Source organism: Plodia interpunctella, chromosome 22 (assembly GCF_027563975.2).
Source record: "Plodia interpunctella isolate USDA-ARS_2022_Savannah chromosome 22, ilPloInte3.2, whole genome shotgun sequence".
NCBI lineage: Eukaryota > Metazoa > Arthropoda > Insecta > Lepidoptera > Pyralidae > Plodia > Plodia interpunctella.
Window position 1 is genome coordinate 3,022,037 of NC_071315.1, and position 14,561 is coordinate 3,036,597.

General features: G+C 35.8%; 3 protein-coding genes across 6 annotated transcripts in view; 1 reads left to right on the forward strand and 2 right to left on the reverse strand.

Annotated features, from left to right (window-relative positions):
- Nucleotides 1-1,082: 1,082 nt before the first annotated feature.
- Nucleotides 1,083-6,286, reverse strand: LOC128679781 (waprin-Thr1-like). Of its 2 annotated transcripts, XM_053762227.2 has the most exons (5): nucleotides 5,832-6,286; nucleotides 5,366-5,422; nucleotides 2,410-2,592; nucleotides 2,193-2,248; nucleotides 1,083-1,828 (listed from the first exon to the last, which is right to left on the reverse strand). In XM_053762227.2, exons 1-4 carry the CDS (start codon nucleotides 5,917-5,919, stop codon nucleotides 2,205-2,207), a joined length of 372 nt encoding a protein of 123 aa, XP_053618202.1. In that variant the 5' UTR covers nucleotides 5,920-6,286; the 3' UTR covers nucleotides 1,083-1,828; nucleotides 2,193-2,204. The 2 variants fall into 2 exon arrangements, with proteins under 2 accessions (XP_053618202.1, XP_053618201.1); XM_053762226.2 differs by lacking the exon at nucleotides 2,193-2,248 and having other exon boundaries at nucleotides 5,832-6,260.
- Nucleotides 6,287-6,747: 461 nt separating this feature from the next.
- LOC128679784 (waprin-like protein) lies at nucleotides 6,748-11,658 on the reverse strand. Of its 2 annotated transcripts, XM_053762233.1 has the most exons (5): nucleotides 11,545-11,658; nucleotides 10,069-10,131; nucleotides 8,887-9,060; nucleotides 8,155-8,289; nucleotides 6,748-7,443 (listed from the first exon to the last, which is right to left on the reverse strand). In XM_053762233.1, the coding sequence occupies exons 1-4, from the start codon at nucleotides 11,546-11,548 to the stop codon at nucleotides 8,192-8,194; spliced, it is 339 nt and encodes a 112-aa protein (XP_053618208.1). In that variant the 5' UTR covers nucleotides 11,549-11,658; the 3' UTR covers nucleotides 6,748-7,443; nucleotides 8,155-8,191. The 2 variants fall into 2 exon arrangements, with proteins under 2 accessions (XP_053618208.1, XP_053618206.1); XM_053762231.2 differs by having other exon boundaries at nucleotides 6,748-8,289.
- Nucleotides 11,659-13,832: 2,174 nt separating this feature from the next.
- Nucleotides 13,833-14,561, forward strand: part of scra (scraps) — a 50,879-nt gene continuing 50,150 nt past the window's right edge. The window contains exons 1-2 of one of the 2 annotated variants that reach the window (XM_053762206.1): nucleotides 13,833-14,021; nucleotides 14,106-14,538. In XM_053762206.1, the coding sequence (XP_053618181.1) occupies nucleotides 14,004-14,021; nucleotides 14,106-14,538 (451 nt within the window). In that variant the 5' untranslated portion in view covers nucleotides 13,833-14,003. The remainder of the gene's footprint in view (nucleotides 14,022-14,105; nucleotides 14,539-14,561) is intronic. The other variant, XM_053762205.1, reaches the window with a different exon arrangement.

Below are 14,561 nucleotides of genomic sequence, written 5' to 3' on the forward strand. Positions count from 1 at the left end.
ACACCTCTTATCGACTATACACTCTATTGGCGACAGTACCTGTATTGTTGCTTTAATATCAGCCCGTACAAAAAGTTTGGAGTTCAAACCAATTTGTAACTTTACCATTACTGTTCATTCATGGTTTTAAAAGCTTTTTATTTAGGCATTTTTTTTAATGACTGGAAATGTGGCGTGTGCTTCTTGCCCTAGAAAAATATTACTCCATGTCCTCCCGTAGATATCATACAAGGTTACTAAGGGATAAAAATTCCCAGAGGGTTGACGTCAGACAAGCGGACGATTCGAAAAATCACAGTCGAATATTAAAAAAACCTGGGCTTCGAGGCATCACAGCCGAAAATGAAGTCGGCTTCAAGCGAGGATGAGAGACCAACACTGGGCTTCGCTCCCGTGCGATGATTCTAGATAGACTCTCATAAATCAGTTATATTCTTCATTAATTTGGCGATTAAGAACCTAAGTAGGACTGGTAATATTATGTAATTTGTGTGGCACAACATTTTTTTTTCAAATCTGACCAACATATAACTAGAACGGTAGAACCCTGCCCAAGCTTCGCTCCATCGTAAAACCATAACAAAAAAGTAGCCTGTGTTATTCACGAATATTTCGTCTGTCTCTGTGCCAAATTACATCACGATCGGTTCAGTAGTTTTTGGATTGATTCATTACAAACAAAAATACAAATCTTTTCACTTTTTACGTAATTTTAGTATGGATTCCAGGAATTTGCTCTATGGTTAACTACCTTTACCTTTACGTTGACGACTTTAATCTATGGTTAATACTACCTGTATTAGAAAGAAAGAACAAGATTTTGATTGACGTATTTTTCATGGTAAAAAATAATTACATGGTAACAATCAGGTATACTTGAGTAGTTTTCATGGAAAACTATTTTGTGTCAACATAGCGTTTAGGCCAAATCGACCCTCATCTAAATTGCGATAAGACTTAATACTTTATAATATTTCATTCTGGCCATAAAAATAAGTATTTATGGTAGTTGGTAAGGATGTTTACGAATTTACTAAATAGATTTTATTGATTATTTGCTAAGGGAACGAAAAATACGTCACTCACAACTTATGAAATAAGATTTATTTTATTTGCACACTTACAAATATATTGACTTAATATGTACCTATATTACTACTTGGCTGTTGTTACCTACTGTTGGCTGGGGAAAATTTTTAACAAATATAGGTAGGTATTTAATAAAACAATAAAATGCAATAATTACATGTCTCTTTTTAATTGTTGTTGTCAGTTATACATATTAAAAAAAAAATGTCTGAAAATCAGCGTTATCTCTCCAGCATATTATTATTGGGGATAACAGAAGCTGAGACATTCCTTTGTCACCTTATTTATACGAACGGTATCTCATAAACTAAAATTAACTTATTATAATATGTTAAACTATGTAATAAGTACTAAGTTTGCGATAAAGTGATTTTTATTTAATTATTTTATTTATATTAATTACCTGATTTATTATTCCATAAACCTATTTTAGTGTTTTTCACATAATAAAAACAGTATCTGATATGACTAATTGGAAAGTGGTCAACTTTCAGATATATTTATGTCATTATACAAAAATGTTGAATGTACAGTACATATATACATATAAAATATTTAATCGTATAGATTTATCTCTAAGTAATGAGATTGCTTGTGTTGAATATAAACACATAAAATATAATATAAATAACGATGACAATCGCGAGTTAAGGAAGCTGGCATCTCAGTCTTCTAGTATAATCAGGCTTGCAGACTTCGTATGGCATGCATTTCGTACCATCACAGTACTTTCGGGAGCCTGCAAACATAAAGACGACGTCATTCCGATAGTTAAGTAACTACCTATAGTTTATTACTTAAGTAAAATGTAGAAAGCATCGGGATTTTTTTGCAGGATAGATTGGCAACGGCAACGGTCCTTGAGCTGCGTCGCTCAATGGCGGCGAAAGAAACCAGGCACACGTTCAGATGAGGAAAAGAGGTAGTATGTCGAGATGGTCGCCGTGGACCGACGGTCTAACGATTTTCCTGAATTACTAAACGCTGACCCCGGTACCGACATTCCGATGTCTACGAGACTCAGACGAAAAAGACTAAATGTGTTTTGCTTTATGTTTATTAAGTAATAGATATGAAGTAATAGATATATGAATCCATTTTACCCCAATTTACTTTCATTGATGCCGGTTAGACTCGGTGTTGGACCAGCCTTGCGATTCTGTAAAATTTTACAGAATACCAATTAACCATATGGATCCGCGCTGAATCCGACGTAATTTTATTGACTTCTCTTTACAGAATCGAACCCCAGACGAGGCAATAGACCTTGCCGTGCTGCCAGTCATAGGCTAAAAAGCGAGACCAATCTAAAATACCCACCACGAAACGGCCCGATCTGAATGTAATTCAGTGATATCCTCTGGCTGTAGGGGGCCGGGTAGACGCAGGACTTGGTGTTGGACCAGTTGGGGCAGCAGACCATGCCGTGCTGGCAGTCGTAGTCGCTGGTGCAGGACTGATGGTAGCCGGGGACCCTGGAGCGCGGTGGGCAGCGGCTGCAAACTGGAGACAAGTGATTTGTGATGGTGAGTTTTGTTACTGGAAGTATTATTAATCTGTAGTTTTGTACAACTAGTAAAAATACTATCTATCATATAGCTATCGCTCCGGCGTGCTCCGGTCTTGTCTGTGGGGTTTGACACTGCTTACGTCGAAACTTCATACAATTTCTATAACTTCTGCGTTGATATGTCGACGGACGTCAACATGACCAAGGGGCAATGGGAATATGCTCTTAAGTATGTCTCTATTAAAACACCACGTTCGAAATTTGATTTTTTTAAATGTAATTTATTGTTGACTTAATAATTTTCGAACATCAATATGTTAGCCATGTTATTTATGTAGTCTACAATATTATTATATTCTTCTATTCGAAATTATTCATATGTCTTTAAAAATAAAACCAAGTTTAATTTACTTTTAAACAGCCCCTGTGTACCCGAAGACTATAGAGACTACGATATGAAAAAAATCTTCTTTCATTTTCGAGTGTGTTATTGCTAACACTGGTGTCAGATTATTAACACTGAAAAAATACTAACTGTGTACTTAAATATTACTCATAAATGCCGTGCCGAGGTGACCAATCGCCGAGCAACGCTGTGAATAGATATCATTAGAAGCTCATAAACATGTTTAGCACAACATAGAGGTCAATAATGTTTGTTAGCAGTATTACGCAGTGCAACAAATAATAACAAGACAGGCCTGAAAACAAAATATTGATCTGAAAGTTTTTACAATCCGCCCTCAGAATAAATAAATAAATATATAAGGACAAATCACACAGATTGAGCTAGGCCCCTAAGTAAGTTCGAGACTTGTGTTATGGGATACTAATTCAACGATACTATATTTTATAACAAATATATATATAGATAAACATCCAAGAGCCAATCAGAAAAAGATCATTTTCCATCATGATGGAATGATAATCTGAGTCAGGGCATTGAGAAAAAGGGACCAGTCTTCAGTCATTATGCGTGATAAGCGATTAATGACAGTGTCCTTTCCAACTTGGACCATCTGTGAAGCCACGCTATTGTTATGCTACCTGTCTGGGTTCCCAAGTGTCCAGGAGTGTTTTCGGTAAAGGAAAACCTCGTGAGGAAACACCGTGCGTTGGTGGACAGTTTAGTTCATAATGTGTATCTATCTAACGACTACCTGCCGCTAGATAGCGGTAGGGTAGCCGTAAAAGTCATGTCAAATGCCTTTAGGCGGTTTGAATAAAAGCAGACACCGCAGTGTTAGCAGTAACACATTCGGTATGACGATGATGAGTGCCAAAAGCTCTGTATTATCGATGTGCTAGCTAGTACGTTCTTGATTGTCAAAGTCAAATCGATTATTCAGAAATTAGACCTTCAAATGCACTTTTTCACGAAAAATTTAAATTACATAGTATTTCTCAAAGCTACAAACTACTAGTGTTTCGGAACGACCGCTGCTTAGAAGAAATGCCAAAAGAACCTCATACAAACAGTTTTGATACAATATTACTTGGTGCATTAGTGAATCTACGTTTGAGATATGTGACGATTGGGAATTGTGAAGATACACTTAAATGTGACAACATCGAGACATGAAAGACATGAAAATACCGATATTAACTCCTCCAGCTCCTCAGGATGGGAGAAATAGAGGCAAAAGACGTTGGTGGAGGCATAGAACCACGGATCAGAAACAGGGAGAGTGTCTGCCGTTCTGGTAGGTTTCCTGTGTCGAGGGGTTGTGAAGAATTTGCGGAGCTGTCGGCCCACCTCCAGTACTAGAGGCAGGGCTGAAAGAAGAACAAGAAGAACATTTTTTTTAAGTTTTTGGATCGAAAATTAAATTTTTCAGGATGTTGTTTCGATTATAAGTTCAACGTGTTGTTACTTCATACGGTTAAAGTACTTTATTTTTACGGTTATTGTTACTTCATTCACAATATAGACATATTTTTTTTGTAAATGTACCACAACAAACTTATCTTAATTTAAAATACATTACAAACAATAAACTGCCAGCCGAAAGCAAGTAGTTTGTAGCATTTTGTGAAATACTATTAAATTTAACATTTGAAATAAATGCTTTGACATTCTTAAATAACCATTCACCGTGTTTGAATGTGTACACCGATACCAATTTACATCATACTAGTACCTCTAGTGGACGAACGGACGGATAGACGGACATGGCGAAACTATAAGGGTTCCTTGTCTGTCTTGTGTCTATGGAACCCCAAAGGGCGACCAGTTCAGTCTGCTCCTATGCCAATAAGTCAAAGCACTGATTTTAAATGGGTAGTACCTAATAATTTACAAAATTAATATTATAGAGTCGATATGTATGTAGGTATGTTTGTTCACACTCAAATGGCATGATGGCTCAAATGAATTTGATGTTGAGGTAGTTGATACGCGCTGTGCAGCTGGTAAGCTCTATCATTCGGAATGGTCAATCTCAATTTTAGGCAATATGTCTAAATCTTATCAGATAAGCAAGCTTCTATCGCTATATTATGTTCCTTCAACACAAATTATGATCTCACCTCACCTAGATACCTTCCAACATAATTTTATTATATTATTCTTCTTCTTCATAGTCGTATTCGTCATGGCTGAGGGTCGATGAAAACTACTAAACATCAGTCAGATTGGTATATAAACGCGTGTGGCACGAGTACGATTCGAACCTGGGACCTATTGGTTCACAGGCGGGTGTTTTAACCATTACATCACCACCGCTTCAGTATTTACATTATAAGTATTTAAATGAAAAATCTTACCAGCATCGTGGACGAGCGCCATAGTGATCGCCACACACAAGATGTAGGTTAAAGTTCCTGAAAAATAATGTTTTTTAATTTATTAAGTATTATGAATTTGTATTAAACGACCTACTTATCTAAATTATAAGGTAAATACATGTTAATATACCTACTTACATATATAATCGTAAAGTTGTAACAGCAATACTACCATTCTAGTATTATGAAAGCGAAAGTCTGTCTTTGACGCTATCACGGTAAAACCGTTGGATGGATTTTAATGCATCTGCGGCCACCAACTAGTATCAGTGTCAGCTATAAAGTACTAGAACAGAAAAAAGCGCGCAGTCTTAAGAATTATCGAACTAGTTAATTAATAACAAAAGAAGACAATACGAGTACAATGCCGGCAAAAAGTGGTTGACATTGTGACTATCATTACACTATTACTTAATTATACTTGTAGATTGACATTACAACTTACCCATGATTGTTCTCCTGAGATTTTCATAGAGACGTCCTCGCTTGCGAGATGACTTGGGCTCATTACCGCTCCGGCAGATCTGAGTCATACCTTCAGTGAGTCGTAGGGATTCACACTGTTTATGTGGTTAGGACGCAGTAGGTACATCCGATATGTACTTAAAGGTACTATTGTTATTGTTTAAAACTTAAATACCTAACTTAGTTATGGAAATATTTCAAAATGGAGTTAACTGCCAGCTCCAAACTATCGCGGAACAGTTCGCCGATCTTTGACGGATTCGACATACATTGCTGGTACAAATTAGCACAAATTTCATTGGGGTAAATAAATGCACTCATACAAACGATACGAACGAACGATAGTGCGGCACTGTCTGTGGAACTGATTAGTCGATGTCTTAATTATGTGCAATGTACCACTTTGTCGGATTTTTTTTTGCCGTTTTAGCTGCACCCTGCGGTGTTATTAGTTGTAGTAATTATTTTAAAATAATAGATAAGTACTTACGTTTTTATACACAGTAGCGTCATCTACTTTATACAGCGCTATTGAATATCAGACTTGTTGACTAAATCCTACGGGAATCGCGTAGGTTGGGATAAAATTTACTATAATGTATTAAACGAAGGTATCATAGCTCAATACCAAATTTCATAAAATTTGAACCGACCGTTCAAGGGAGTAACAAACATACTCACAAATATGATATCATATAAAGTAAATGCATTTCAGTCCATGTATTTTCCAGCAAAACATTCAACACTGCGGGCGGTAAGCTTGTTTGCTGTAAGAATTTCCCAGTCAATGAAATATTTTTGCTACTAGGCACAAGAGGGCGTTGTAAAAAATTATGAAATTTCCTAAATAAGTTTGCCACGGAAAAAAGAGGGGTAATCAATAATTAAAAGAAATATACAAATTATAATTTATTTATAAAAAAAAACATGGCCTTGTTATTTTTAATAAAAAATATGGTGATACAAAATCTCCTAATAAATATATATACTAATACGATATATTGGCAAAGCGCATTCATTGAAGTATTAATTTTGAATTGACCTATCTCGGATAAATAACCTTCGATATCGCAAATGCAGGTTATGACAATAATAAAGTTCAATGTCAATGAAATGAAGAAAGTAAACATACCTACACACTTATACCAATTCATTGATTAATTAAATTATTAGAATTTAATTAAATTCGTACTTGCAACGTAACTACCTAGTTACCTACTAAGTAACTAACGAGTATATATATGGCATTCAGCTTTGTCAGATCTGTTTTTTGGGCAGAAGAATTTTGGAACCTAATGAGAAAAGCGGGAATATTTCTTCAAACACGGGACATAATAGAAAAAAAACGCAATATTATATAGATACATAATATTTAAAAATATAGTTTTAAATATTTTTAATAAAAACACAATAGCTAAATTTTATTGAAAATTTCAATTAGGTACCTATTTATTATATACCATTTGTGCAAAAGTATAAGGTAAGTTTTTTTGTGAGTTTTAAAGTATAGTATAGTAAGTATTGTTTGCTTTGCGACTGTCCTCCCCACGTCGTCCGTCGTCCGGCAACGCTGATGGCATCCTACTAGTTACCTAATAAGTTTTTAATATACTGGTATATCATTTAATACAAAAGATTTTAATTAAAAAATTGTTTGTTTAATTACAAAATGTATAGGTTCAAACAAATTTCAATAACCAATTTTACAAAGATATTAAAACACGACCGTTGTCATGTTTTAATATCTTTGTACTCTCTTGAGTATACAGTTTAGTTTCATCATTTAATTTTTATGTTTAACAAATGTATGGCTAAAGTAAAACAGGAGTATATTCACTTAGGTACGAGTTAGGTATCCTTTTTGACATTTACTCGATTATAAAATTTTATTTTGATGTGATATGAGTAATAATAAGTCATATTGATTTTGTAATGACGTCACATAACCTAAGTATGTTTTAATCTGTGTCCGAGGTAATGTAAATTGTATAACGATACCTAACACATCGTTACCTGATAAGTTTAAGAATTACGGCGTGATAAAGAAACTCGCATACAAAACTAAACCATAATACGCTTGTGTTGTGACTTTCAACTCCTTTTGTTTATCGTTTTATGTTCGCCAAAATATCAATATGGTTCATATATCATTCAGCCTTTAAAAATACAAGAATAAATAAGAATAAAGGTACTTAATACGATGCAATTACAAAACTGATTATGTCATTCATTAAAATACTTTCTTCTTTTCTTTTTTCAAATCAGTAGTTATGGCCAGTTACACTTTACAAAAACAAACTCACCGTTACTCTATTATATATCGGTACTATGGTATCGGAACTAAGCGCGACTGCACTTGTTTCTCTTGGTGGTGGGGTCCAACTTGCAGACTTCGTACGCGTTACACTTCACGTTGTCGCAGTAGATACCCGCTCCAGCTGTAATCACAAAAATACATAGCGCCAAATCATGATTTCTGTATAGATTTAGCACGGTGGTGCCGATGCACCTACTCGATAGTAGAAATGGTTGTGACGTACAGTTCCGGGCGGAGCGGAGGACGAAGCCTTACCGTGGATAGGCTGGGCCTTCTTATATATTTAATTTGTTTATTTATTAGACCCAAGAACAATATAAACATATAACATTACATAAATTTGTGTCTATGCACTGTCCTTCTGATGATCCAATTATTATTTGCAGGAGGTGGAAATGGAGACTACTAGACACAAAGCCTAGTCAGCTGATAAGCAAAGATAACATTCCCAGGTAGGATTATAACCAGGCAGGTGCAGGCGGCCGGTTGTAATATGACAGCCATATCTTCAACATTTTAAGGTTATTTTTGACGCTGACCCCGGGCTTCCCGGCACCACAGTTCCGAACTCAACTGCGTGCTTACGGTGGAAAAAGAAATTCGAGAAAATATAAGATCAATCCCCAAAAAGTCATGGTAGACATCTCTAGTGCACAATTACTAGACCAAATAAATTGAGACAAGGTGTGGAGAATGAAGAAAAGGAGGAGTTTCTTACACGAGGAGTACTTGCTGGAGCCTCCAGAGCCGGTGCCGCCGGCGGCCGGCTGCGAGCACGACTTGGTGTTGCAGCCGTTGGGGCAGCACACCTTGCCGTGGGTACACTCGTAGTCCTGCTGGCACTTCGGGGAGCAGCTGTAGACTTTGGACGGCAGGGGACAGTTGCCGGATGCTGAAAAAGTTCTGAGTTTGTGAACACGGTTATCGCGTCGAAAATCATATATCTACATAGATTGACAACGACGATGGCCAAGTGCTATAAAATTAGACTTTAAACCTAGTTAATACTGCGCAAAACCAACTACACTCGCATTTCACGGTTTTCCTGAACATTCGCAGGTCAAGTTTCCATTGGCTTTATTTCTCATTTAATTTAATATATAGTTAGTATTTAGTTAATTTACCAATTTTATAAAAGCGTACCTACTTTCGATTGTGTGAATATGGTGTACTTTCATCTACCTATGTGAAACCTCGCCACGTTTCAGTCGTTTAAGAGCGATAAAACAGTACCTATTTACCTAATGCGAATGCAGTGATTCATGCATAAGTAATTTGTGTATATTTCGTTACGTGTTTATGTTTGTTTTTATGTGTTAGGAAACAATAAGGTAAGGCAGTAAAAGCAAACGAAAACTCTAGGAGGAACAAACGGAAACTCAGGTACTAAGTGCCTGAACTTCACTGTGAGAATGACGGTAGCCGACTCTGCCCCTGACGGCAGGAGCTACGAGTGGGTATATCAAAATAAACGGTAACGAACTGTCACTGCTAAGTAATTTTTTAATGTTTAGTTATGTACCTACTTGTTTGTAATTTGTGTATAACTATGTATAATCGACAATTCGTTCCTTAGGTCTGGTAAGTTATTTATGTAAAATTGGTTGCTTTTTCGTTCATTAAAAACAAACTTTTTACCTGTTTAAATAACGTAAAAACTTTTTCGTCATACGTTAATTCACCATACTGCAACTAATGATGATGTGATTCGACATATTTCGGTCAGCGTGACCACTTTTAGCTCGTATCCTCACGACGACGACAAATTTAGTTCAGGCGTTTTGACTTAAAAACGACAAATATGAACGGTCCGATAATCTTGGTCGTCGCCGCGCCGCCGCCGCGCCGGCGTCTCCGGCAGCGATGGCACTTCTGGATATATCAATAAAGTTAAACTTACCAGCCTCAGTCACCGAAAATACGATGAAGACAGCGCAGACAGATAGAATGATTGTCAGGGAACCTGGAAATACAAACACACATTCTAAGTCGTAGGATCTAAAGGAACTACTGAGAACAAAATCCATGTTAAATACATTCATAATAAAGTACAGCCAACAACCATCTACATAAAAACATTGCAAATTGGATCCTATTTCGACCATATAGTGTCACATTAGGGTTGCCACGGTTTTTCTCAAATAAAGTATATGTATTGGTTATTGAAAGTAAAACAAAAAGTTTCGTGTTCTCAAAATAAAAGACCATTTACTTTTCTTTAATATTGTGTTCAAAAAGTTGTAAATTATTATCAAATCAATTATAAAAAAATAATGTGAATTATATCTTTCTTTCTTTCCTATATTGCTAACACTGGTTTCAGATTTTATTCAGGTCGCCTAAAAGCACCAGATATGACTACGACTATTACCGCCATCTGGATGCAAGTAGTCGCATACACACTAACGAACTTGAACTATCCACCAGTGTGCAGGTTTCCTCATGATGTTTTCCTTCACGGGAAGCAAGTGGTGGTCTATGGAAACTATTATAAATGAGTCAGATTGGTATACAAACTCATGTGACACGTGTAGGATTCGAATCTGGGACTAAGTGATTGTATAGCATCGTCTATATTTGCAAGTTTTTAACTGGTTTCGCGTTGTTGACCTCTGTTCGGGATTACGAAATCAAAATTGGTTGTAAATATTGTTCAAGAACATTCATTTGCATGCATGGCGTCTACTGAGGTAAACTCAAAAAAGAAATCTATTTCGACGCCTCAGTAAAGTTAGTTTTTCGTACCTAGATATAGAATTTACGAGGTAGACAAAGCCAAGAGTCATGTAATCAACCGGATAATATTGCTGGTATCTCCAGAAATGAAAAATGACCTTTTCCAGTTCAACCAGTTCCAGTTTATTGTTTCGGTAGAAAATAATATCATAAAGTTAGTATGCTATGTACACTCTGCCACAGAGAAACCTGAACCCCAACCGCGATTTGAACACCATCTCTTAGGGGGTCAGATTTCTGTGTTTCTGTAGCAGACTGTACCTACAACAAGTCTCGAACTTTGAGGCTTACTCAATATGCGTAATTTGTCCTCATAGATATTATACCTACCTATTTATTTATGTTAACATTCCTCGCCGGCGCCGGCGGAGTGGCTATTTTTTTTTGGCGTTTCTTCTGAGTAGGTAGTTGTTGTTCCGAAATGCTAGTAGTTTGTAATGAAGAAGTATTATTTTATTATTTTAAACTATTATTTTACCACTGAATAAATTTGACTACTGTGTTTTTAGTAAGAAACTTAGGTAGCTATACTTAGGTATGTTTGATTAAACTTAACTACGTTGTCCCGCTAATCTAGTCGAAGTTGTAATGTTGGTAGGTAACACTTGAAAAAATAAATAAAGCATCAACAAAAACTTACCCATATTTTGTTTGTCTTTATTTACGTTACTCTTTCACTCCACAACAGTCTACAAACAAGAAACGACTGCTAATTCTGACTGCTCAATCACCTCTGCCGGCCACCGTGCTCAATAAATCTTATAAAACATGCCTCCAGCTTGTACAGGCAACTGCACATCAAACTATCCTATACTTCAAATTCGTCGCTATTGCCCGCGCTGAAACTATGCACGCTGATGAATAACGTGAGATTCACTGTACACACAAGAGCGCATATTACATCAACCTAACCTGCCTATAATATGCCTCATTGCATTTTCGCCTTTATTTCTATAAGGGCTTGATCGAATTCTGTAATCGAAGATGGCGGGTAACTTGATGTGCAGCTCACTGTGCCAAGCCGGCCACAAACTAGTTTTACATCCAATTATTTATTTACTACATCTTTCTACAAACAAGCTGGAATATTTCTAGATTAATCATATATTCGTAGCACTGATTGGTCTTTATAATCTGTTGTATTTATGAACAACACATAATTCTAGTATACTTTTGTATAGACGACACCATTAGGTAGGTACCGTTTATTTCTATTTTTAAGAAGGTGATAAATTTATTATTGTCGATCATGACCTAAAGTAATTAAAGTAAATTTTTAATAAACAATGTTTTGACTGCACTGATTAACATTAGAAAAGAGAAGTACCAAAAACAAAAAAATTAATAAATATGTATAAATAAAACACACAGATTGAATTAGCCCCAAAGTAAGTTCGAGACTTGTGTTATGGGACTAACTCATCATCATCATCAGCCCGTAGCAGTCCACTGCTGGACATTGGCCTCTCCCAAGGTCGTATCCTGGGACTAACTCAACGATACAATATTCCATAATTTATATATAGTTAAATAGTTTTTTCATATCTATACAATCATATACCAAAATTGTAAATGGGCTATGTCTGTATGTACATAGGAGATATTAAAGAAAAATATGGGGGGTTCTTTATGGGACTAATAGAAGTCAGAATATTTTCTTAGATTGTTGTGTTTGTTCACGCATCACGTAAAAACTATTGGGTGGAATGTTGATGTTTTCACAGCTGTATTAGGGGATAGTCTAACTTAAAATCTGGTATAGGTTTCATCGCAATACGTTACTCAGAACCCGAGGTATTGACAATGATAAGTTATTAACGGAAGCACGAAATTAACGACGAACGAAGCCGCGGGCGAAAATTATTTTATAATAAAAACAACATAACGACATTTTATTGATTATATTATATTAAGTACCTATTGTATAGATTTAATGCAATTTGTATGCCGATGCCGATGTCGTGTTTTTTTGGCTACTGACTGCAAATCCCAAAAAGCGGGACAGAGTTGTCCCGTGCGGGACAGTATATTCTGGAGTAAAAAATCTGGACGTCTGGCAACTCTGATGGGTAGGTACAAATGATAGCGAATGTAAATATCAATTGATATTGGATGAAAGGACGTATCATCTCAGGATGTTGACAGAACTCGGGACAAACCAGAGCATTATCCACTTATGTTAGGTATATGAGGTCATTTCGTATTGTGAATCGGAACGAATATATGTTGAGCTACACTTGAGGTCAATGTGGGGCAGATAAAGATTCATAAATTTGCATGTGATATAGAGATTGAGATGTTGAGAATATTTAATAATCCTTATAGGGATTTTACGAATTTATCAAAGAGCAACTACGTTTCTGATGCAATTTTCTAAACCACAGATTATGTAATACCTAGCAGTAAAACGTACTATGAATGCAATTACACAGATTCAAGATTAATTTTTAGAATCAGCTTTTGGCGCTAATTGAGCTATTTACTTAAGAGCCATCTATTGGTACTTTTTCATAATATTCAGTATTGCTATTCCCTACTAGATGGCGGTGTACGTTTATGAAATGGTATTTTATAGTGTCATGGTAAAAACGCTTATCTCATAACGAGACGAGTATATTGCGGAACTTTGATTTAGTACTAGGTTAGATCTTAACCCTGTCATTTATTCATAAAAACATACAAAACATACTACGTTTGTCTCTTTGTCAATCTCAAATTTATAAAGTGCGATAGTGACAAAACTTATTGTAGATGTTTTAATTTTTTTATTAATAACAGGGCTAGTATTGATTATTCTTTTTCATAATCTGTAATGAAAAATATAGAAATATATTTTTATATTTTTATATATAAATATACCTTTAATGGTTTCTGAACGTATGCAACGCGCCACCTGTCGAATAAACAACAGAACTAATTTAAATATTTCGGTTTATGTCAAACTTTCAATTTCAACGGGTCAGTGTTGAGTGTTTTTTGCAAAATAAAATAACAACTACGTAATTTACGTAAAAAATATAGTGTAATTTTGACTAAAACTATGCTTGTAGTGTTTTATGTGTGATAATTTCATTTGTGTATTGTGTCCTTATTTGAATAATGGATCCCTTCACTCAGGTTGGTTGAGTGCGTATTGTTTGTTTCAATAACGGGCATAGTTCGTTAGAAAATTGGTTAATCTTTTTATTACTGACTTTCCAGCGTATGCTTGAGCGTGCAAGAGCTAGGCAAGAGAAAATTGATCAAAAATTAGCGAGTTCGGGGCAAACAGTCCCGAAACGGAAACCATTAGCGGAGAACATTCTAAACAAGAACAGTTCTCCTTCTAAATCGCCACCGAAGATCGTAAAAGAGTCTATTGTATCTCCGAACTCGATAAGTGCTCATAAAGATCAGATAATACTGTCAACGCCTCAAAAATCGAGGAACGACGTAGTGGTAACTAAGAGAGAGTTTAAAAGTCTAAAAAGCAGTGTCAATCGCCGCAATTCAGATGTTTCTGTGGAGATAAACATCAGCCACAGGAACGACATCCAGATTGAAGTGCAGGTGGAGGAGAGGGACGCCCCAATAAGCATTACTTATGACCCAGAATGTTTGGGTGGCAGTAATGTTGTTATTAAGGAAATTGACAGTGGGTATTTTGTTGTTTTTATA